We start from the raw sequence: 25312 nt of genomic DNA, 5'->3' as shown, positions 1-25312 counted from the left end.
AAAGTTAGAAAGTCCACTGAAAGGTCCTATCAAGAGTCTTTAGAGATCAGTCAGTAGGCTGGTTGGACTCTTGGTACAATCAGTATACACAGTATCAAAATTTCAAAGAAGGATAGCAATTTATTGTAGCAGGGGATCATCAAGTTCAGTCCTTGAACCACTGGTATATCTTCAACCAGTCAATTACAACCTTGGAGTCGCATTCCACATATCTCTTGTTGCGAATCATGTTTAACCATATTCAACTTATAGATAATGCCAAAGCCTGTTGCTAATCATGTTTAACCATATTCAACTTATAGATAATGCCAAAGCCTGTAGCTCGTTCAGCTGTGGTTAAGCAAGTAGCATAATACTTGTTAGGTACATGCATTGCATGGATTAAGTGCCAGCCAGCACTGTCGAGATGGCATAGTAACTACTGTGTTCTGACTTATGATTTACTGGCATGGTACCAAGGCATTTTAGTGCTTCATGTTCTGTGGTTCCAATGCCTGCAAAGCATTAGCACAGTATGACATGGCACATCATGTGATAATTTATGATCCGTGTGCAGCCAAGTTTGCTCAATGACCTGGTGAATCATGCCTTTTTTGTTTTAAGCAGGTATAGTACACACACGATACCATTTTATGTTTGACACTTGGCATACATGTGTCTAGAGAAGATAGTGAGACTGCTGACATATATGAAGCTGACTGATCCAGATAATTTAGAATCTTTTTTTTTCTTCTCATGAGCTCTTTTTATTTGCTTTTTCGGGGAAGCAACTTGTTAATAAAGACTCTTTCTTATAGGAATTTAAACAGAATAACATGTAAAATAAGCTCAAAGTTTGTATACTTTTCTAAGAAATACAAGAAACTGTGCCACCATTCACTAAATCTCTAAAATAAAGATTCAATCCTTGGGCTGAGGGAAAGATAGGATGTTCATTTTGCAAAAAAAAACATAGGCTGTAATAAATCTGAAACTAAAATAGAAGCATTGCCAAAGATTCCTTCCACCATTCCTATACCATGTCCTTCACTCAAAAGAATATTCCCAAAAATGACACAGAAAGGTGAATGGGTGGGTTAGATTGGAAAGAAAAAAAAGTAGAGGTGAGGGGGAGAGATTGAATGCAGTTCAGAGATCAGTGGTTCTCTTCCGAAAAATTTTAGAGATCAGTGGAGGAGGGGGGTAAAGGGAAAACAAATTGAAAAAGTGAGGGTGGAAGAGAGGTATAGAGAGACATCTGTTACTATACTGGGATGAGAAAGGAATTCTCAAGACAAACTGGCCAGAAGACCTTCCCATCGGTCACTTATAATAAAGGAATGGGCGACCGAGGTGAGGCAGATAAGAAAGCGAGAAGGAAGCAGATGGCAAAGGTTTCAAGACAAGGAAGAAAGGCCGAGAAGGATAAGGATACATATCAAATGTGTATATAGGATCGGTTGAGGGTGTTTTTGGCATCTGATAAATAATGGGCAATGGGGTTAGCTATTAAATGGACTGAAAATACGTCTTTTTCTAGTCTGCCAAATTAGATGATTTGAGTTTTATTTTTTATGAAAAAAGGGGACTATCTTGGATTCTTGGTATTCCACTCGAAATAATGGATTATCATGCCAAAATCTCTTTGTAAAAAGGTGCATGCATATAGCTTGATATGCAACAGTACAGGTTGGCACAGATGGATGAGGTACACACCATTGTGTTCTTCGACTGAGATGATACTTAAACTAGATTCTTTCTAAATTTAGTACAATTACTTAAAATGGTAAACACTTCGGTTATTGCTGTTGTTGTCAAATGTGGCCAAGCCTTCTAAAGAATACAACACCGTAGCATGAACACATCATGCAGCATCAACTTCTAGAAAGCATAGATTGCTGAGAGAGGGGTTGGACCAAACTGCAACTCTGTTTGGTCTTGAACAGTGAACAACCAGTCAGTAAGCCACTTGGTTCTTTCTTTCGATACCTATGCAACATGCTGTAATTTCGTGTCTGTATGTACACATGCAAACATATATTGCTTCTAGGTGCAAATATAAATTGCAGTTCACTTATCAAAGTTCTCATAGCACCCATATAGTTTACTTTGTTGTCCGTACAGCTTATTACAATTGCTCTTTTCTGCACTATCCAGCTCCACCTTAAAAAAATACCCATACGAGGATACTGTGGGCATCAAGGACTCAAATCTTGGCGTGACGTCCCACGGGACACCATGGTGGGGTACCATCCTAAGTATCTGGACACGACCATCTCGCCATTGTCCCAGCTTCCTGATCGGCGTGTCTTGGGACATCTGTTGTCCCAAGTGTTAGGGCGGGGAAGAATGGAGGCGCATGCCTGGGAAAATTGGGACGCCTCTGTCCCACAATATTTAAAATCTTGATGGGCAAACCAACATTTGGTCAGAATTAAACCTACTAATGTTTGTCAATTGATGAACAGATCTTTTTAGTCCTATTTTTTCTTGTTTGCGCATGGCACATCCTGTGTATAGCTTAACACGCTCCATGCCAAAAGCACATCTGTTCACACGATAAACATGAGGATGATAACCTATTCTAGCACAAGCAAATTGCAGCATATTAATTGACTTATATGGTTATTAGTTACAGCTTGTTCACCTTTTGTGGGTTTGAAACTTAATGGGCTGTCTGACTCGAAATTCCAATTGTTCATCTTGATCCAAAAATCATGATTTTAGGGATGTAATATATGTACATTAAGTTGTTACAGAATTCATAACTTTTCAATTACATCAAATTATTAATGCTTAACCATGTGCTGGAAGTGTTCATTCAATTTCATCTCAGTCCAGTTTTGTTTCTTGATGCCTATATCCTATTGAATGTTTTGGATTATCCATTTAATTTCATGTGTTTATAATCCTTGGGGTAGAAATAATCCTTTTATTTATTTTCTCCCGGCCTCTTTGCTTTCTAGGCTGAATGCACCATACCATCAATTGGTATGCACTTCTCCCAGGCAATTTATAGTACTCTTGTTGGAGCAAATGAATTGCTCTTAGAAAGAAAATTTACAGTGGCAAGGGATGTTCCACATACTGCTGAGATTGATAATCCAGATGATCCCTATTTTCTTCAGTTCTCTGTGACTGTCAAGTTGGACAAGTTGAATTTCCATGTTGACCTTGAAGATGATGCAGGCAGTAGTTCGATTGTCTCGATTATTGGAGGTGATATAGACATCAGGTATGTTATTTAACCATACATTCACATATGACATTTAATTAACTACTTTATTTAACATTTTAAAATGTGTGTAACATTGTTTATTCTAATGGCAGGTTTGCTCTACAAGAGTCTATCGAATTTTGGATCCTTATGAAGATGTTGAAAGCTGATACCTTTAACATAAAGAATGAATCTGACACAAATGCATTATTTTCTTCAAGAAATGTTTCTGGTAGCAAACTGCAAGGAGATGCATGGAGTGACACTTCTGCAAAGGGTTGCTTGCAGTTGCATTATCAAACTAGACGAGATGAATGCATAGTTCACCATGAATGCAGTCTGTGTGTCAATGATATAGATCTTCATATCAGTCCTAGAATTACTGGTTTGTTGCACAAGTTTTTTGAAAGACTTAATTTGCAATCTTCTTCTGCTAGTGATATTGAGAGATCCTTTAGACAGAACCAAAAACATAACAATATTAACATGGTCGAAGTTGAGCTTTCTAAGTTTGGCTTCTCTAACTATTATGATACTGAACGATCTGCTGGCATTCCTATGGACCAATTTCCTTTTGTATCTCTCAGAAGTTCAAGCTTCCTAAACAGCATTGAAGGATCACTCATGCATGATATATCTGAGTTGAGGTGTTTGTATGTGAAGGAAAGAGAATCTCCCAGAGGACTAAAATTAAATGTCAGGAAGAGGTCAATCATGAAAGTAAGAAGTAGTAACACTGCTATTTCTTCTGAGAATTGTCACTATGATAATTTAATTATTCTGGATTGGAGTCTAAATGGAGTTCGAGCACACTTTCATGATTCTTCCTGCATCTTAGGAACAGTTACCGTGCCTGCATCTGTATCTTCCTTAACATTTCAAGGCACTGACTACTGGGAGTTACTAGTTTCTATTCAGGGGTTAATACTTTCATCATCTTGGTCTTCCATTAGCAACCATGAGCTACTTTGGGGGCCATCTTCGCCAAGTAGTACTCCTGTACTGAATATTCGAGCAAGAAGAGAAAAAAGGGACATATTGCTTCCCTCGATTGAAATTAGTTTTGGTATTCAGCATGTTTGCTGCGTATTACCATCTGAATTTCTGGCTTTAGTGATTGGTTACTTTTCTTTGCCTGAATGGACTGCTAAAGGAAATGAGCATTGCACTACTGGAAGTGAGGACTTAGAAAATGCTCAAAGTGCACATACCAATCTCATATACAAATTTGAGATACTTGATTCCACTCTGATCTTACCTTTGGAAAGCCATAGTGATTACTGTCTACAACTTGGATTTCCACAGTTAATCAGCAGTTTCATTCCGATGAGGAATTCAGCAGATGCTGCTCGGGACATTCCTTTTGATTGCATGATTCTGGATTGTACAGTTGTTGACAAAACTGATGTCATCAATATATTTGGAAGAAGTGCATATTTATCTCTGGTATTGCTCGAGAATCATACAAATTTCCCATTAAAGATTGATGAATATACATCCAAGAGAAATATCCCTCTTATTGCACAGTTGGATGCTGATATGTGGATTTGGATGCCTTGTAAAACAAAGTATTCTTCCCAAAAATTTGCTTTGCCCACTCTGATCATGATGAGAGCAGGCCTTTGTAAGTTGATTGCTGAAGGTATGATGAAATCATGAATGCTTCTTACCAAGAATCTTCTTGAACTAGACATGATTCTGAACTGTCTTTGACATAATTCTGTCTTATGCAGATGACAACTTTTTATGTGGACTTAAAGCAGCCACTGGTGTTTTTGATCAGTTTTCATCCGTTGGCAAAGAATCTGAAATGTACAATTTTGATGTCTTGCAGTTTTTGAAACTCAAGAAATCTCTTAAAGAGGATGATGCTGTTTTTCTTGACATTTCAAATGAATCAATTGTTAACATGAAATTTTGTGTTAAGGCACTGTCAGTATTGTTCTCGTGCTTGAAGATAGAAGATCCTAGTTCCTCAGAGATCATTGCAAAAACAGACATGCAACTTAATTTATCTGCCATATTTAGAAATGACATTCCACATTGTATTGATGTTGATATCCCATGTCTAGTTCTTCATTCTGTCCGCAGCTATGTTCCATTAGTATCATTTGTCTCTGACAGTTCTAATTCTTCGAATCTTTGCATCAGTTTCTCTAGTTCTGGCGGGGGAGAAGCGGCACTTGTGGTTGCTGTACCTTCTCTTGATATTTGGTTAGATTTGTCAGATTGGAGTACTATCATTGATCTTTTCTGTTCTTATACAAGGCACTCTGGCAGTACATCATGGTCATCTGATGCAAATAGGCAATCTGAATCTCATATACTTCCAGACCCTTTTGTTTCACCTGGCTCTGCATCTAAACGAAGCATGCAAGAGGATGTTAATTTGACTATCAGGTCTGAGAATATTACAATTGCACTGTATTTACCTATCTGGGACAACGAGGAAGACTTTGTAAAATCTGAAAGGAATCGAGTACAGGGACTTTGTCTTCGGGAGTTCTCATGCCATAAATTGGCAGAGAGTGTACTGTCGTCTAAATCAAACCACTGCAAGCATGTAAAACTTACATTTCAGAGTAAAAATTCTGAATTGGCCTTAGGTAAGAGCTATGTGATGTTGACATGTAATTTGGAAAAGGTGAAGGTGATGCTGGAGATAGTTCAAAACCATAAAGCTATTTCCATTCCATTTATACATATACCCCAGGTTAAAGTTGGGGCTAGTTTATCTGGAAAGCATAAAGAATCACTGCAGACCTTTATTGAAGTTCAAGTTGAATCCTTAGATGTGGGATTTTCACATCAAATTTTCAATTTCTGGAGTTGCAGTCATTTTAAAATTCCTGAAACAACATCTTCCCGTATTTCGCACCATTATGTTGCTTTTAAACTATGCTTATGGAAGGGCTCTCTGCTGTTAAGTGATGGAAGGGTATGTCATCTAACTAAAAAACTACTTGGATATGCTGCTTTTCGTAGAGTTTCAAAGTAGATGTTATATGAAATTTCACACCTGTAACATGAAATTCTTATATTTTCTTGATATTGTGATCTATATTCTTTATATGCACTTATTGTGATATGATCATTTTTGACCGAGGCTGTAATTTTGGGGATGTTGTCCAGATTAACTGTAGCTGACAGCAGTCCAACAAGTCAACATGAATGATTTAATTATGTAATTTGTTTTGAACTCAAGATAAGAAATATGATTCATTTGTCATATATTATTCTTCAGTTGAAAAGACTAAAATATACTTCATCTGCATAATTGATGAGCAGCTCAGATCATTTTCAGCTCTATCTTGGGCTAAGGTAATTTTAGCACATTATTGAAAATGGCATGCCTTAAAAGACTGCATTAGGCATCCAAAATATCAAATCCACTTATTGGGTGTTTGTATAAGTCAATGTAATTTAATTCAATGACCTTATTTATAAATTGTAATCCATGGATTTTGTTTTTTATGGTTTTCTTAATAGAATACAATAAAAGAAAGGTTAAAACCATGTCAGCTCAAGTTTCTTTTGATTCCGTTCAACCCCCTTCTTTCTATTGATTCACATTGTGTCTCTAATTTCTAGTTTATTTAATGATAGCATCGCACTATATGGCATGTTTTACATTTATTACTTTGGAAGGTATCCTCACTGCCCTCTCCATCTTGTTATTAAGTAAGTACCAATGCAAGCAAAAGTAAATATACTGTTGCCCAAGGTGACAAGCCAAGAGGGGGGGTGAATTGGTTTTTCTTGATTTTCGATTTCTTAATTATGTTAATTGATGAGTGAGTGATTTAGTTAATATAGATTAAGTGCAAGTAGTAAAGTTAGAACAATACACAATACAAACAATAAGAAGTATAGTGGTTCAGTGCTCTCCTATGCACCTACGTCCACTCCTCAAGCGACCCCTTAGGAATTTACTATAATCCCGCGGATTATAGTTGTATTGTTTTTCGGGCTCACAATCCAAAAACGTTCACACTTTGGTTTTTCCGGGATCACCAAAAACCTATGTTGGTTTTACGGGCTTACCAACAAACCTTCACCGTTGGTTTTACGGGTTCATTAACAAACCTACACCGTTGGTTTTACGGGCTCACCAACAAACCTTACAAGATTGTTAAGAATAAGAAGGTTGAAACTCCTAGATGAGCAGATATAACAAATATAAGTTACAAAGAACAGTTAGAATATAGTTATCGCTTTGATAAGGCTCTTCTCTTCTTTGTCAAGGAATGCTTCACTCTTCAAGGATTGGTGGAGCTCTTAATGCCTCTTTTGATCTGCTCAACCACTTCCTTTTGACTCTTGAATGAAGCACCTCGATGAAGAATACTAGGGCTTTGTTTTTCTTGAGTAAGCTTTGATTTTCATGCAAAGGATTACTTGTTCTGATGAATAGTGTCATTATAAATACTTTCCCACATGTTTAGGTTACTCCTCATTGGTTAGATTTGAAAAACTATCCGTTATTAACCGTTGGAAGGTCAAAAAGTACTTCTGCAGCACTAACCGTTATGCTTCTGCCCGTGCTGGGGTCGACCCAAACTTTCCTGGGGTCGACTCAAACCACTGTTCATCATACTTGGGATCAACTCAACTTCCACTGGGGTCGACCCAACTTTCACTGGGGTCGACTCCTGCTACAGCGGGGTCGGCCCTCTCAGGAATCACAGAACCTTGTATTTCAGCTGTTTTTCACTGGGGTCGACTCAACTCTTTTTGGGGTCGACTCAAGCTATATTCAGGGATTCCAGAAAGACAGTTTTGAACGACATAGCCTTGGGGTTGACTCATGTTCAGTTGGGGTCGACTCCATTGGGGTCGACTCAGGCATTCCTGGGGTCGGCTCTATCTGGGGTCGGCTCAAGGAAAGTTGGGGTTGCCCTCTCAGTAAATTCCAGAGACTTGTTTTCTTGAGGCTTGAAGCTGGGGTCGACTCAAGGTTCTTTGGGGTTGGCTCCGCTCCTGGGGTCGACTCTACTACTGTTCATCCGTGCCATTTTCGCAGAGGTGTGCCTGATGGCTCCATGATGTGCCAGGGTCGACTCCACCTATGTTGGGATCGACTCATTCCACACTTTACTGCATCTTAAGGTTAGATTCATCCATACAATCAATGAAATATATTTCAAGCAATTTTGAATGTATGCCATGGTAGTGCTACATACTCTTAGCAATGAAAATTACTATTTTGCCCTTAAGAGTACATTTCACTTGAAACTTTGCTGAATTAGAATTTAGAATTCTCTATCCCTTTTCTATTACAAATTTTCTCATTATTAATCATTGAAAGACATCTTGATCTCATTCTTCTAATGTATCGAGAGTGTCGAACTTAGTAGTGATGTATCACGTTAATTTGTAGTACTTAATTAGATATTTCCTCAATGGTTGTGTTAATCATCAAAATAACACTATCATTCTCAATCTTCCTCTTTTTGATGATTACAAAATATTGAGTATGAGCAGATTGATACTTATCATAAAATTAGAAGATTTGTTTTAGAAGAGCTCAGGTCGCTGAATTTCAGCTTTTCAAATTTGAAAGTGATGACTCCCCCTCTTTCATCCAAATATTGTCAATTAGAACTTTTGATTTTCTCCCCCTTTCTTTTGTATTTGGTTAAGGATGAAACTTCAAAAATTTGAGATAAAGCAAGAGTTTCAGATTATGTATCGAGGCAAGAGAAGTATGTGCCAAATTCAGAAATTTCATTGTTACATATTACTCCCCCCTAAATAAATATTATCTTATTTTCAAACTTATTTGTCCCTTTATGTTGCAACTTCTTTCTTTTCTTACTTCTCCCCTTTTTTGTTATCATCAAACAAGTGTATAGCAATAGATAAGTAGAAGCAGTAAATAATAAACATTCAAATTTCATTGATCAAAATGGAACATTGTAGTACATTAATACAATGTTCTTCAATCAAAGTGCAAAGTACATCAATAAAGCAAAATATATATGAGAGCTAGATAAATCCTAGGCACTAATCATTATGCTAACATCAGCCTAGGGGGTATCTAAGGGTTGTGATCTAGTCCTCATCCTCTTAGCATAAGTGGCGAGGGGAGGTCGAGCCTGATAGGACCGAGTCTAGCGTGGACCTCGCTGAGCTGGATGACTCTGTGCCGAAACCTCCGACTCAGCTGCTCGGGGCACAGATGGACCATGAGCCTCTCTCTCTCTGTAATGCTCCCACCTGCTCTCTGAGGTCTCTAATCTCAGCAGTCATAATGTCCATCCTGCTCGTCAATCCGTCAGAGAGAGTCCTCACCTGAGCTGACACAAGCTCAGTCATCCTACTCCAAAACTCCTCTGTGCACCCCATAGGTACGGATGACGACGGTCCAGCCTCTGAAGGTGCCGTAGGATGATCCTCAGGTACCTCAGCCTCAGGGATGGGGTCTCCAACCTCTGGTGCATCACCCTCCGGTGCATGTATCCCTGCTCCTCCATGCACCCACTGCCCGTTCACCTTCTCATAACCCATGCGAATTAGGGATCGTGCAGTATAAGTGTCAGTGAATAATAGATGCCTGGAGATCTCTCCCTCCACAGATATGTCATGCTGTCGGAAGGCCAGGATGAGTATCATACCATAGGGCAGGGAAACTCTCGATTTGCATATAGCCTCTCTTATCTGCCTGATCATCATAGCTTGAAGGTTCAGGGGAATGCCCTGAATGACGTGCTCCATAATGACCAAATCTCGCTCAGATATGTGATCAAATCTTCTACTCTTCGGAAATAAAAATCCGACCTATGAAGTTGTGCAACAACCTCATCTCAGCTGATAGAGAGCTAGCTATCACATTTTCGGAGTAGTCAAAATCATCTCTCTCAAAGATCAACTGTAGAGCTCTCAACTTGCTTTCCGGTCTTTCTGGAGTTGCACCTTCGCAGGGGAGATGAAGCAACTTACTCAAACTTTCTTTTGAGACCCTAACCCTTACTCCTCGGACCTCAGACACAAGCCCTCCCGGTCCAACTTTTAGGAAGGCGTAGAACTCACGAACCAAGGCCGGGTAGGTCACCAAATCTAGGGAGCAAAGATACTCCCATCCTTGCCTTTGGATCCAATTCCCCAAAAGAACCCTTCTTGATCCAAAAATTCGGAGTGGATCCTTCTCCCCGTGGTAACCGGTCTCCCCGCATATTTTGCAAGTTGAGCTGAAGGGGAGGGAGGAGGAGGCTCTACACGTGTCTCACCTTGTGGGGGCACTGTAGAAGAATCCCTAGCATGTCTATCTACAAGGGTTGGCCGTGAAACTCTTCCGGATCTCTTAGCAACGGCTCGCTTGGGTCCCATTTTCACCAAATGCTTCCTTAGGTCTTGATCCAATGGCTTAGGGAAGCAATCTTCTACTGTTTGGAGATGATTGGAAGAGATTGGAGAGTGGAAAATAGGATTTTAGGAAGAGGACAAGATGAAACAGTGCCCTAGAATAGCTCACGTGTCTCCTTTTAAAAGTGGGGTCCCGTCGTTGGGTCGACCCCAGTTTCAGCTAGGGTCGACTCAATGTGGGGTCGACCCCATTCTGGCTCGGGTCGGCCCCAGTTCAGCCCAAATTTTTTTTTTTTTAATTCTTCCTTTCTTCCAATCCTTGCTAATCTTTGTGGGACATTGATATGTGAGTAAGGAATCTATAAATGAATAATTTTACTCATGTTTCATGGGATTTTTAAAATAAGAGAGGAGTATCATAAGGCAACTTGTTCCTTCCATTTCCTTTCAATCAAAGGGATCACATATGCTTAATTCTCTCCTAAGCATGCAAAATATATCTTCACTTAAAGGTTTCGTGAATATGTCAGCTAATTGTTTCTCGGTACATACATGCTCAATACATATGTTCCCATTTTGCACATGATCTCTAATGAAATGATACCTTATTTCAATGTGCTTGGCTTTAGAGTGTTGAACTGGATTTTTGGTAAGGTTAATGGCACTAGTGTTATCACACTTTATAGGAATGTTGTCTAATTTAATTCCATAGTTCTCTCGTTGTTGCTTGAGGCATAGTACTTGAGCACAGCAACTCCCGGCAGCTATATACTGGGCCTCAGCCGTTGACAATGCTACTGAATTCTGCTTTTTGCTAAACCATGATACTAAGTTATTTCCTAAGAATTGACATGTTCCACTAGTGCTCTTCCTATCTAATTTGCATACAGCAAAATCTGCATCAGAATATGCAAGCAAATCAATACAGGAGTCTCTAGAGTACCATAATTCTATGTTTGTGGTTCCTCTCAAATATCTAAGGATTCTTTTGACAGCACTTAAATGTGATTTCTTAGGATTTGATTGGTATCTAGCATATATTCCCACACTAAATACTATGTTTGGCCTACTGGTAGTTAGGTAAAGCAAAGATCCAATTAATCCTCTATAGAGCTTCATATCTATACTTTTTCTTTTTCATCTTTGTCTAGTTTACTAGTGGGGTTCATAGGAGTGCCTATCCCCTTGTGATTTTCATTTCCAAACTTTTTTAGTATTTCCTTTGTGTACTTAGTTTGATGAATAAAGATGCCTTCCTTAGTTTGCTTGATTTGTAATCCAAGAAAGAAATTTAGTTCTTCCATCATACTCATCTCGAATTCTCCTTGCATTAATTTAGCAAACTCTTTGCAAAGATTATCATTAGTGGCACCAAAGATTATGTCATCTACATATATTTGTACTACTAGCAAATTTTTGTTTTTTCTTTTGAGAAAAAGTGTTTTATCTACATTTTCTCTACTGAAATTATTATTTAGCAGAAATTTACTTAATCGATCATACCAAGCCCTAGGTGCTTGTTTCAATCCATATAATGCCTTATGTAATCTAAACACATGATTTGGTAATTCATGATTCTCAAAACCAGGAGGTTGCTCTACATATACTTCTTCCTCTATATAACCATTTAAAAAGGCACTTTTTACATCCATTTGATACAATTTGAAATCTATGAAGCATGCAAAAGCTAGAAGTATTCTAATAGCTTCTAATCTGGCTACAGGAGCAAATATTTTCTCAAAATCTATCCATTCTTCTTGATTGTATCCTTTAGCTATAAGTCTAGCTTTATTTATTATAACTACCCCATTTTCATCTAATTTATTTCTAAAGATCCATTTTGTTCCAATTACAGAATTATGCTTTGGTTTCTCAGTTAATGTCCATATATTGCTTCTTTTGAATTGATTTAATTCTTCTTGCATAGCATTTATCCAATTTATGTCTTTTTCAGCTTCTTCATAATTCTTAGGTTCTATTTGTGAAACAAAAGCAAGATAGTCATTTATATTTCTAAGAGAGGATCGAGTTCTTACCTCTTGAGATGGATCACCAATGATTAAGTCTTTTGGATGCCCATGTGCGTACCTCCATCCCTTTTGCAAGTCTTGAGATTGTGGTGGCACATGATGATCTTCCTTTTCTTGATTTGGTACGTCATTAAGATTCAATTTTTCGAACTCAAAAATTCCTGCATCATCATCAGAAGTATTTTCTCTCCTAGGAGACTCACTATCAAACTCATCAAAAATGATATTAATTGACTCTTCAACTATAAGAGTTCTTTTGTTGAATACTCTGTATACCCTGCTAGATGTAGAGTATCCTAAAAAGATACCTTCATCTGACTTGGCATCAAATTTACTTAGATCCTCCTTGCCATTGTTTAAAATGAAACATCTACATCCAAATACTCTAAGATATTTAGCAGTTGGCTTCCTATTCTTCCAAAGTTCATAAGGAGTTTTTTTGGTTATAGGTCATATTAAAACACGATTTAAAATATGGCAAACAGTACTTACAGTTTCAGCCCAAAAGTACTTTAGAAGATTTGACTCACACAACATCGTGCGTGCCATCTCTGCCAAGGTCCTATTTTTTCTTTCAACAACCTCATTTTGTTGAGGCGTTCTAGGTGCTGAAAATTGATGCGAGATACCATTTTCATTATAAAATTCTTCAAAGTGTTGATTTTCAAATTTAGTTCCATGATCACTTCGAATTGCAATTAAGGTGAGCTTCTTTTCAGTTATGATTTTTTAAATAATATTTCAAGAATGCTGAAAATGCTTCATTCTTATGTGCAAGAAATGAAACCCATGTATATCTTGAGAAATCATCTCCTATGACTAGTCCATACTTTTTTCCTCCTAGACTTGCAATTCTAATAGGCCTAAATAGATCCATGTGTATGAGTTCAAAGGGCCTAGTGGTTGATACTATATTCTTTGATTTGAAGGATGATTTTGTTTGCTTTCCCAATGAGCATGGTCCACAGGTTTTGTCTTTTTCAAAGATTAATTTTGGCACATCTTTTATCAGATTCTTCTTGACTAGTTTTGATATTAAGTCCATACTAGCATGTCCTAGTCTACGGTGCCAAAGCCAACTTGTTTCACTTTTCCTTTCTTCATTAGTAATTAAGCATAATCCATTTTTCTTGCCTAAATCATGAAGATCTACTATATAAATATTTCCATGCCTATGTCCCATAAGTACAATGCTATTATCTTTTGGATTTGTAATTACGCATACTGAAGCTTCAAATGTGACTTTAAGACCTTTATCACAAAATTGACTTATGCTAAGCAAGTTATGTTTCAGACCATTAACTAATAAAACATTTTCTATAAATGTGGATGGAGTAATATAGATTTTACCCTTTCCAATGATAAGTCTTTTTCCATTGTCTCCATAGGTTACCACTCCACCCTCCTTAAATTTCAAGGTGACAAATTGTTCTATGTCACCTGTCATGTGTCTTGAACAGCCGCTATCTAGATACTATCGTTTATCTCTCTTATTAGCTGTAAGACACTCCTGAAATCAAAGTCAAGAATGTGCTTTAGGTACCCAAACCATGTTGGGTCTTTTAAGGTTAGTACTTGATGTTCCTTTTGGAACCCAAATTTTCTTGGACTTTAGCTTACTCTTATCACTCAATTTGTTATAGCTAGGCTTTCTAAAATTGCATTCATATGCTTTGTGTCCTACTTTATTGCAGCAATGACAAGTTATATTTTCAGTTTTGGCTTTCATAAATATATTCTTTAAGTATTTTTGCTTCCTATTTATTTTATATCACAAACCAGCCTTATCATATATAGCTTTTTGACTATCAAGAATCATATTTAATTTAGTTGAACTAAGTGTAAACTTGTCCATTAAGGATTTGTATTTTTCTGCATCTTCTTTTAGCTTGACATTTTCAGCAATTAGATTTTTGGTTTCATTTGTGAACCTCCTACTTAATGTTTCATAGTCATTAGATAGTTTCAGCTTATCTTTGATAAGAGATTGATTTTCATCTTTTAGAACTTTATTTTTATTGATTAGCTTCTTGTGTTCTTCCATCAGTTCTAAAAATGCATCATGTAACTCTTCTAGTGAAAAATCACATTCAAGTTCAGAATCTACCTCATCGTCATTGGCCATGTAGCAGATTTGGGCTGTCTCTTGTTGATTTTCCTCTTCCGAACTTGACTCCTCACTTTCACTCCATTCAGCCATGAGGTTCCTTTTTTTTAAGTTTTCTTACCATCCATTTCAATTCCGGGCAATCTATCTTGAAGTGCCCGGGCTTGTTACACTCATAGCATATTGGCACTTCTTTTTTTTTTTTTTCTTTTTCCTTTTCCCGGCTTGAACTACCTCTTACGAAAGATTTTCTTTTATGGAATTTCTTTTTACCTTTCATGAATTTTTTGAATTTTCTTGCAAGTATTGCCATTTCTTCTTCATCATATTCCTCCTCATCATCGGACTCCTCTGATTCAGTTTCCTGCTTTGAAGTTGTAGACTTCAAGTCAATGGTCTTCCTTTTTTTAACCTCCTCTTCTGAGTTTTGTTTCATGGTCAGCTCATAGGTCATGAGTGATCCTAGAAGTTCTTCCAATTGCAGTGTATTGAGATCCTTTGCTTCTTGAATTGTAGTTATTTTGGCCTCCTAAACTCTTGGTAGAGATCTGAGAATTTTTCGCACTAGTTTAGAGTTAGCATAAGACTTTCCTAAACTCTTTAGTCCATTTATGATTTCAGTGAATCGAGTGAACATTTCAGTTATGGACTCAGTGGATTCCATTTTAAATAATTCATACTTATGTACTAATATATTTATTTTTGACTCTTTGACTTGATTAGTTCCTTCATGTGTGACCTCTAGTTTATCCAAAATTTCTTTCGCGGAGATGCATATGGATATTCTATTAAATTCACTTACATCTAGTGAGCAGTAAAGTACATTAACTGCTTTAGCATTTAATTGTGCAAGTCTTCTATCACTCTCATTCCAATCCATTTCAGGCTTAGGAATGATTGTGCCCTCTATACTAACTGTGGGTGTGTGTGGCCCCCTAGTTATGATGTTCCACAAGTCATAGTCTCGTGCTTGAATGAATATCCTCATCCTAGCTTTCCAATAAGTATAATTAGTGCCATTAAACAAGGGTGGTTTATTTGTGGATTGTCCCTCGCTAATAGAACATCTTACTTGGGTTGTCATGATCTTTGACTCTTGATCGTAAGATCAACAAATACTATGAGAACACCTTGCTCTGATACCACTCGTTGCCCAAGGTGACAAGCCAAGAGGGGGGGGGTGAATTGGTTTTTCTTGATTTTCGATTCCTTAATTATGTTAATTGATGAGTGAGTGATTTAGTTAATATAGATTAAGTGCAAGTAGTGAAATTAGAACAATACACAATACAAACCATAAGAAGTATAATGGTTCGGTGTTCTACTATGCACCTACGTCCACTCCTCAAGCGATCCCTTGGGAGTTCACTATAATCCCGCGGATTACAGTTGGATTGTTTCCGGGCTCACAATCCAAAAACCTTTACACTTTGGTTTTTCCGGGATCACCAAAAACCTATGTTGGTTTTATGGGCTTACCAACAAACCTTCACCGTTGGTTTTACGGGTTCACCAACAAACTTACACCGTTGGTTTTACGGGCTCATCAACAAACCTTACAAGATTGTTAAGAATAAGAAGGTTGAAACTCCTAGATGAGCAGATATAACAATTATAAGCTACAAAGAAGAGTTAGAATATAGTTATCGCTTTGATAAGGCTCTTCTCTTCTTTGTCAAGGAATGCTTCACTCTTCAAGGGTTGGTGGAGCTCTTAATGCCTCTTTTGATCTGCTCAACCACATCCTTTTGACTCTTGAATGAAGCACCTCGATGAAGAATACTAGGGCTTTGTCTTTCTTGAGTAAGCTTTGATTTTCATGCAAAGGATTACTTATTCTGATGAATAGTATCATTATAAATACTTTCCTACATGTTTAGGTTACTCCCCATTGGTTAGATTTGAAAAACTATCCGTTACTAGCCGTTGGGAGGTCAAAAAGTACTTCTGCAGAACTAGCCGTTATGCTTCTGCCCTTGCTGGGTCAACCCAAACTTTCCTAGGGTCGACTCAAACCACTGTTCATCATACTTGGAGTCGACTCAACTTCCACTGGGGTCGACCCAACTTTCACTAGGGTCGACTCCTGCTACAGCGGGGTCGGCCTTCTCAGGAATCACAGAACCTTTTATTTCAGCTGTTTTTCACTGGGGTCGACTCAACTCTTTTTGGGGTCGACTCAAGCTACAGTGGGGTCGACTCAAGTTCCATTGGGGTCGACCCTCTCAGGGATTTCAGAGACACAGTTTTGAACGACATAGCCTTGAGGTCGACTCATGTTCAGTTGGGGTCGACTCAGGCATTCCTGGGGTCGGCTCTATTTGGGGTTGGCTCAAGAAAAGTTGGGGTCGGCCCTCTCAGTAAATTTCAGAGACTTATTTTCTTGAGGCTTGAAGCTAGGGTCGACTCAAGGTTCTTTGGGGTCGGCTCCGCTCCTGGGGTCGCCTCAAGCATACTTGGGGTCGACTCCACTACTGTTCATCCGTGCCATTTTCGCAGAGGTGTGCCTGATGGTTCCATGATGTGCCAGGGTCGACTCCACCTATGTTGGGGTCGACTTTTTCCACACTTTGCTGCATCTTAAGGTTAGATTCATCCATACAATCAATGAAATATATTTCAAGCAATTTTGAATGTATGCCATGGTAGTGCTACATACTCTTAACAATGAAAATTACTATTTTACCCTTAAGTGTACATTTCACTTGAAATTTTGCAGAATTAGAATTTAGAATTCTCTATCCCTTTTCTATTACAAATTTTATCTCATTATTAATCATTGAAAGACATCTTGATCTCATTCTTCTAATGTATCGAGAGTGTCGAACTTAGTAGTGATGTATCACGTTAACTTGTAATACTTAATTAGATATTTCCTCAATGGTTGTGTTAATCATCAAAATAACACTATCATCCTCATATACATATTAAAGCTTTATTATTGATTGGTAGGCAATTAGTTGCCCTATGTGAAAAAAGTCATCTTTGACATCAATTCAATTCTTAATCACCTATATATCCTCGATTGAAAATACCATATATTAATATGAAGTGTTCATGCTGTATATAATACAAACATCCTTGCATGGTTCAGCTTTTGCATGTGAGGCTGGGAGACATACTTTGATTGATACATATTCCTTTTTACCCTCACCCTGGATATGTAATAAGCTGATAATGTTTAAAGGGTATGGAACAACAGATATACATCAAACAAAACTGAGTGTCCGGTCATCAATTAACCAATGAAAAGAAATCATGATCAAATTGTTTAGATATGTATTTTACTGCATGATGAGTGTGGAGTCTTAATAAGATTGTGAGAACTTCTATAGGCCCTTTAAATTACTAATGCTTCAACATTTTGTGTGGATATTTTATCCTTTATAATAAAATCCACAATCTGTTTGGTTCCTGTTTGACATATCCAACTTAAATATTTGTTCAGACGGTTCATTTCTTGGCAGCTGTTGTGTTGCAGTGCATAGTACCTTAAAAAAATTGAATTGGGCAACACCTTGTTTGTCCATAGTCCAAATTAACTCATCACATTGTTTGCGAGCATTATAAATTGTGGTGATACAACTTGGTGCCTTTTCTTTTCCAGTTTGATGTAAATCCTAAAGCTGGTTTAGAAAAAAAGGATTAGGGTTTTCTACATCTCTCTGTTTGAAGTCAGATTTGATCAGGAAACTTATGGAAATCATAGGTAGATGTAACACTGATTGGTACATGTTATGGTTTGAGCGTGCAAGAAATATGGGGTTTAGACTGGTGATTTTTTGTGGAACAGTAAAAATGAAAGAACAAGATAAATTTATTTTTTTTAATTTAGACTCAAATTCTTAATAGCTTCAGATCTGTTATGTTCGACAGTTGATTGTATCTATATTATATTAAAAAACATTAAAATCAAAAGTTTAGGATTTGGAGAAGGTTGCGTTCTGATTCTCTGTCATTTGTTCTACTGAAAATGCCCTTTCACTTTACCTATAGTACATAACTTGTTCCTATTTAAAATTCTAATTCCTATTTAAATAATTACAGCTGCTTAAATTTCACTAATTTACAGAGGGGAAAAAACCAAATTTTGACTCTTAGAAAAAGGAAAGAGAAAACAGCTGGATTCTAATCCCTGTTTTTGGTAAGCAAGTTGCTGGAACCTTTTATTCCTCTCTAATTCAATCCCGAATTGAATCTGATCCCTCTTTTCAAGGGTGAGAACATTAGGAAAAAATATAAGTTAAATCCTTCTATTCTCTTTTGTATTTACATAAAATATAATTTAAATATAATCTAATTTGCATGTGTGTGGTTAGCTAGTAGGAACCAAAGAAAGTGGTAATAATATTGAAGAACAAGAGAAAAGCAAAAGTGAGAATATGAAAAATAGTGCTGGAATAAGAGGAGTGAAAACAGGGAAAGTTAATTGAGAAGAATAATTTGTAAGGAGAATGTGGAGGGAACATGAAAGATTGACTCCACTGCAGATCAGCAGTACTTGAACATGTCCTGACCTGAGAAAGCTAAAACTAAAGAATAATCTTGGTGGAGATATGTGCCCATGCGACATGCATCAGAAACATAAGATATTCGTGGAATGTGTTAATAATTTGGGTCCTTTCACCTATGAGTTTGTTAACATATTGCCAAATTATTGCACTTGGCTAAATATTAAAAGGAAAGAAGAGGAAGAGGCTGAGAGGGAAAGGGCAGGAGTTGGGGTTGGATTCTCCCACTTGTCAAAAGCAGGAAGGAGAACGAGAAAGGTGGATGGAGTGAAATGATACTGCAATGGTGGCATTGGTGAGAATGAAGTAATGAAAATAGGAGAGTCCTTTATCATTGACTTCACCTTTTCTTTCCTCACCGTGTTTCTTTGTTTCCTTGAGCATGATTATAGTAGCTTGGATCGTACATTGTATTGGCTTGTGCCAGTGCCTAGTTGATATGGGCATACTTAGAGCTAGTAGGATGTGCTAGTGCAGTACGTAGTGTCAGTACAGGGGGTCTACCAAGTACAGGTTCCCAATTGGTTCGGTCAAGTGCTCTACTTAAGCTGAACTAGAATTTAACTGAAATTGTTTGATGCTAAAGTATGAAGCAAATTAGCAACTCAAAGAGGGAATTTTGTTACCGGAAGCTAGAAGCATAGTTTTCTTTGTTATTGTGTGCCCCTGGTGCTAAAAAGCTTTCTTGGTTATACATGTGGTAGGCTATATAATATGGTGGCATGTTTAAAATGGGTTTATACAACATAGAATAATTTAACCAGAAGTTCCTCTAGTTTTCATTTCCATTCACTTCAAAGTATAATGGTATTTTTTTTTTTTTTTATATTTTCATTTCCATTCACTTCAAAGTATAATGGTATTTTTTTTATTTTTATATCTAGTTGCTGCATTGAATGTTTCATCACTACCGTATGTTTGACTTTTGGTTAGTATAAGATAACCATGCATCCGTCTCAAGTTAATTTATTTATACTTGTCTGTGTACATCTTTTCTATGTTTGTTATTAACTAGGTAATGCATCCTGTACAATTTTTTGTTCTTGGATCGCTCATACAGGTGAAAATCTTGATCTTGTCCTTGTGGTCTGGAATACCAATGGACTGTATGAAGTTAAGAGCTTGGAACGGTTATGTGGCAATAAGCTTTTGATATGCAGAATGCAGATACTGCAAAGCCTTTATGTTCGATATATTAGATATGTTTGCCATGATGATATCTATGGATTATGCACAAATGCACTTGCTAAATAGTAGTGTCTTCAGCTTTTGAACTAAGCTACTCATTTCTTGTTCTACAGTGCTGTCATGGACCAATCCTAGAGACTTTGATGAAGAACATACTAGTTGAATTCACAAGAACAGAAGATGTCTTGGAAGGTTTAGCTGATGCAGATCTCTTAGTTAACTACAATAACATCGACAAGGTATATTGTGAGTTATGCTAAAGTTTCACTCTTTTTCTGCACTCTTGACAAAAACTCAATATTTGCAGGTTATGTGGGAACCTTTTATAGAGCCATGGAGCTTTCAAGTAAAATTAATAAGAAAACATGCAGGGCATGCCCTCCTGGATGCATCTACAACTACAGATGTATATCTGAAATCAACAGATCAGCTTAATTTGAACATAACAGAACCTCTGATTGAGGTATAATTTTGTGACTCTTTCAAACTATTCATTTTTGCTTTTGATTACTTCATAAAAGCTTGAGACGTACATGCTATTGATTCTCAAGTGGTTGTTTATTATTGACGGATGTGAAGCACAAACTTTCTGAAATGTGTAGTTCTACATAAAAAATAGAGAAACATCTCTGTAATTTTTATGAACTGACAGTGCATTACTGCAAAACTTTATCTTATCCAAAAGGCCATGAAATGTATAGTGCTGTACTGCAATACATTTTGTTCCTGTTATGGCACGGATACCTAGGATCTCCGAGAAGAATTTGCCATGACATGTTTCTTTCTTGCCTTGTGGTTGGAACCTACAACTAAGTAACCACAGCTAAAGTATTTATCTCTCTGTTCTTGTTCATCTTTTTTACTAATTTTCTATCTTCTTGCAGGCCATTTTCAGATTAAATCAAATGATCAAGAATGCTTTGAATCAGAATGAACCAGATGAGTTTCAAGGAAATCAGGAAATCAATGGATTTAAAAACACTGATGAAATACATACCAGAAGATATGCCCCTTACATTCTCTGCAATGATACGTCCTTGCCATTAACATTCGAGTTGTTCCGAGGTCCTGTTAATGCAGGAAATGCTGGAGGCTTCTCAAATAAAGACAGAAATACTGTTCAACCAGGTTTTTCACTTCCAATTTATGTTGAACCAACTCTTGATGAACATTTTTTTCAACATAGGACTTATTCCTCCGAAAGACTTATCGAAAAAAAGATGAGTGCTGTGGCACATCATATGATCTCCATTCAATTTGATGGAACTTCTGGTCCTTCCAAACCAATGTCGATGGACCTTGTGGGCATTAGCTACTTCGAGGTAAATTTCTCTAAAAGTAAGCAGCCTGCATTTACAGAAGTAGACAGAGATAGTGATATCCCAGAACATGGTCGAAAAAATGACGAACGATATAGAAGTGATCAGAACAATGGATTAGTTGTTCCTGTGGTCTTTGAGGTTTCTATGCAGCATTATAGCAAGATGATACGATTGTATTCCACTGTAAGTATTTGATTTTTGAAGCATGTTATTTGTTATCAGTATTCCTGACAGAGCCCTCATGCCTGTTTTTAACAGGTTGTACTTTTCAATGCAACATCAGTGCCCCTAGAGCTACGATTTGATATCCCATTTGGTGTTTCCTCAGAGGTATACATGTGATTTTGTAACCTTTCAGATAATACTAGGCTTGGTTATCAAGAGATATTGTTCTTCATATTTCTTTTGTGACCATTCTTAAAAATATCAAAACAATTTAATGGAGAGGTAGCTGTTATTCTTATGCCGTACATTTTGAGCAGTTCTCTGAACATTTTTATGTCTTCTTAACTTAGTGACTTCTCCACTTAAATCTGTGATTTTAGATAATTGTATTGGAATTTCTATTTCCAACTTTTCCCTGCTTCCAGAGCCTGTTAAGGAAAAATATTATTTTCTCCCAATCTTCAGCTTATTTTTCTTCTTGGATGGTTCAGATCCTTGGACCGATACTTCCAGGCCAAGAGATTCCATTGCCACTGCATTTGGCTGAGGCAGGTCATATTAGGTGGCATCCAGTTGGCATTCCTTATTTGTGGAGTGAAGCACATTCACTATCAAATATACTTTCACAGGAAAATAGGCTTGGGTTCATGAGATCATTTGTGTGCTATCCTTCACATCCTAGCAGTGATCCATTTCGTTGTTGCATTTCAATTCAAGATTATAGCTTGTCTCCATCGGGTGCTGCAAGAAAATGCTCGTCACTTAATGTTCGTGGGACTGAGCAACCAACTGTAAAAGATAATGGTCAAAGAGTATTTGAGTCAAATTTTACAAAGAAACGTTTTATACGCCGTGTGAGGTTGACAACTCCTTTGTTGGTGAAAAGCTATCTTCCCACATGCTTATCATTGACGGTGGATAGCGGTGGAAATACACATTCCATTTCCCTTTCAGAGGTTTGCTCTCGGCTCATTGCTAAATAATTTTAACAACTACTTTGGTTCCAGAAGCTTGTGAATTTTATTTTTGATGTCTAATTCTTGATTTATCGTGCAATTTTCAGGTAGATACTGCTTCTGTTTTCCTTGTTGATTCAGCACATGATCTGGGAATCACATTTTCTATACTAGGATTCAGGCCTATCAGCTCCAAATTTCCTCGTGCAGAGTCATTTTCTGCTATGACCAAGTTAAATGGCTCCAAATTCTGTGTGTCTGAGACTCTGACCTTCTATTCTAATAATACTTGTAGCGGTAAGCTTCTCCACATGTTGTTTAAGTTCATAGAATTCAACGTTTATAAGAAGGGCTAACATCTTGTTTATCATTTTAGGTCCTACATCTGTGACACTAGACAAGTCTATGGATGCATTCTGTGGTGCACGGGAGATGTGCCTATCTGTTCCATATTTGCTGTATAATTGCACGGGTTTGTTGCTTACAGTTGTAGATAGTATCCATGAAAGAAATGGAGGTGCCTCTGTTATTCCTTCAAATTACCATGTGGTTGGGCATAGACAACTTTCATCTGAGGAGCATGGCCTTGCCCTTCTATCTTCTGAGATGGAATCATCTTCTGCTCGTGTGGATATTAATAAATCTGTAGACTCATCAAAAAACTTTGCTATATCTGCACAAGAGAATTACAAGATGCACTCATATAGGCCTTTAAACAGTCATTTCCCATCTAAACTTTCTTATGGGAATTCTACAGATGCTACAGGAGCTTCTCACTACAGTTTGACTGACAATGGAATTTATTCATCAAGAAAGATTGAAGATGGTGCTGCCTATGTGCAAAATGTAGAGAACAGAAGGGCAAAGGCATATATGTATGCTCCTTGTGGTCATATTCCTGCTACTGAACTTTCAGTTAAATTGAGTGCATCTTTACCTCAGAGCAAACCTGAAAATAGCAATAGACCAGTTTGGTCAAATTCATTCCCTCTTGTCCCAGCAAGTGGTTCAACTAATGTGACTATCCCTCGACCAGATGCCTCTGGTGCGTTCCTAATTTCTTCTATATCAATACCAGTTGCTGGAGAACTATCAGGGAGGACGAGGGCTATTACTTTCCAACCAAGGTAATTTTTGAAGTAATATTTAGGACAATTGATAATGCTGAGATGACAATAATTTTGATAAATTTTTACTTGTATACAATTTTTTTTATCTCTCAAATTAAATGGTTGCTTCGATATTCTTAGAAGATGTTCTATTAAGCTAAACATGGTTCAAAATATCAAGTAACTTAAGAGTTGCTGTGCTATCATAATTACAGAAATAGATGAATAGAATCTAATGGATGTTGGTGGGCAACTTGGAGTGAAGAGAAATATAAATCTCAAATTCCTAAAGCTTCAAATTTTCATTGTCTTTTCTTTTCGTTCTTATATTTCATGAAGGAGTTAGTGGTATTTTAATGCTGGAGGGCTGTTGAGATGTTTCTCGGGCACATTGCGAGAGGTGAGGTTGGATGGAGAAAATCTGTATCCAGACTGTTTGAGGCATAAAGACATAATAATATGTGGATCTATATTAGGATTACTTTTGTGATTGAAATACCAGCACAAAAGACCATTGGTGTTTCCTTCTTTTTTCTTTCCCACTAAGATTTTTCCCTCCTTTTCCAATTCATTTCTTCCTTTCATCACCAACCTAAAGACTTAGAGTACTAGTTCCACTACTTGCCGTTGCCGTGCACATAGAGGTGATGGTTGCGAGCTGAAGGGTCATTATATATTCAAGGTTGCCAATGCTGGTAGCTCCTTACATAGGGAGGCATCAGGAGCTCTATGTTCACGGATAAGCACCTTGATCCATTGCTGGTCATTTTACTTTTTCATGTACTTTGTTTTAATTTCTTCATGCCATTCTAAATCAAACTCTTTTTTCTTGGCTATTGAATATTTCTAGTTCATTTCTAATGCCTGTTTTGACCAAATGTGGGTACGATACATGCTGTATCACAAATCATATCAGCAGATGGTATTGATCAATTTACTTTGACATGATTTACGCACCGCTGGTATGGCCTGATTTGGCCTTTGAAATTGGGCCCGTTCCATTTTTGGGGTCGAGTCTGGATTTTCTAATTTCGGACCCGACCTGACCCGACCCAATCCATTTAAAATTTGGACAATTTTGAATTTTCCAAACCTACGACCCGACTGGACCCGAACCCACTAAATTATTTTGGGCCTGCGGGTTGCAGGGGCATAGGCCAGCCGCCGCGCTGGTTACTTGCAACATGGAATGCAGCGATACATGCTACTACACTCTTAAAATCATTATCAACCAGGCATATGTTGACTTCCATTGCTTGGAGCTAAAATTTAGGAGAAAATAGCTAACAACATATAACTGAGAAGATGTTTTAACAATGGGAGCCTATTTTTTTCAAAAGGAGTACGATCTTTAGGAGTTAGCAGCATCACGATGCTATCCCGCTTATTTAAATTGAACCAAATTGGAATTTGCTTACTCTAA

General features: G+C 37.4%; 1 protein-coding gene across 5 annotated transcripts in view; it reads left to right on the top strand.

The window, feature by feature from the left end:
• LOC103723626 overlaps positions 1 to 25312 on the top strand; it is a 111315-nt gene that overhangs the window by 41055 nt on the left and 44948 nt on the right. For all 5 annotated transcript variants that reach the window (XM_008814589.4, XM_039117452.1, XM_039117454.1 and 2 more), the window contains 10 exons: positions 2946 to 3214; positions 3310 to 4838; positions 4930 to 6134; positions 20451 to 20576; positions 20645 to 20800; positions 21222 to 21842; positions 21918 to 21989; positions 22316 to 22780; positions 22888 to 23077; positions 23157 to 23907. In XM_008814589.4, the coding sequence (XP_008812811.3) occupies positions 2946 to 3214; positions 3310 to 4838; positions 4930 to 6134; positions 20451 to 20576; positions 20645 to 20800; positions 21222 to 21842; positions 21918 to 21989; positions 22316 to 22780; positions 22888 to 23077; positions 23157 to 23907 (5384 nt within the window). The remainder of the gene's footprint in view (positions 1 to 2945; positions 3215 to 3309; positions 4839 to 4929; positions 6135 to 20450; positions 20577 to 20644; positions 20801 to 21221; positions 21843 to 21917; positions 21990 to 22315; positions 22781 to 22887; positions 23078 to 23156; positions 23908 to 25312) is intronic.

The sequence above is a fragment of the Phoenix dactylifera genome, unplaced genomic scaffold (assembly GCF_009389715.1).
Source record: "Phoenix dactylifera cultivar Barhee BC4 unplaced genomic scaffold, palm_55x_up_171113_PBpolish2nd_filt_p 000228F, whole genome shotgun sequence".
NCBI classification, from domain to species: domain Eukaryota; kingdom Viridiplantae; phylum Streptophyta; class Magnoliopsida; order Arecales; family Arecaceae; genus Phoenix; species Phoenix dactylifera.
The sequence above is the reverse complement of the archived record's forward strand: the minus strand, read 5'-3'. Positions and strand labels throughout refer to the sequence as shown.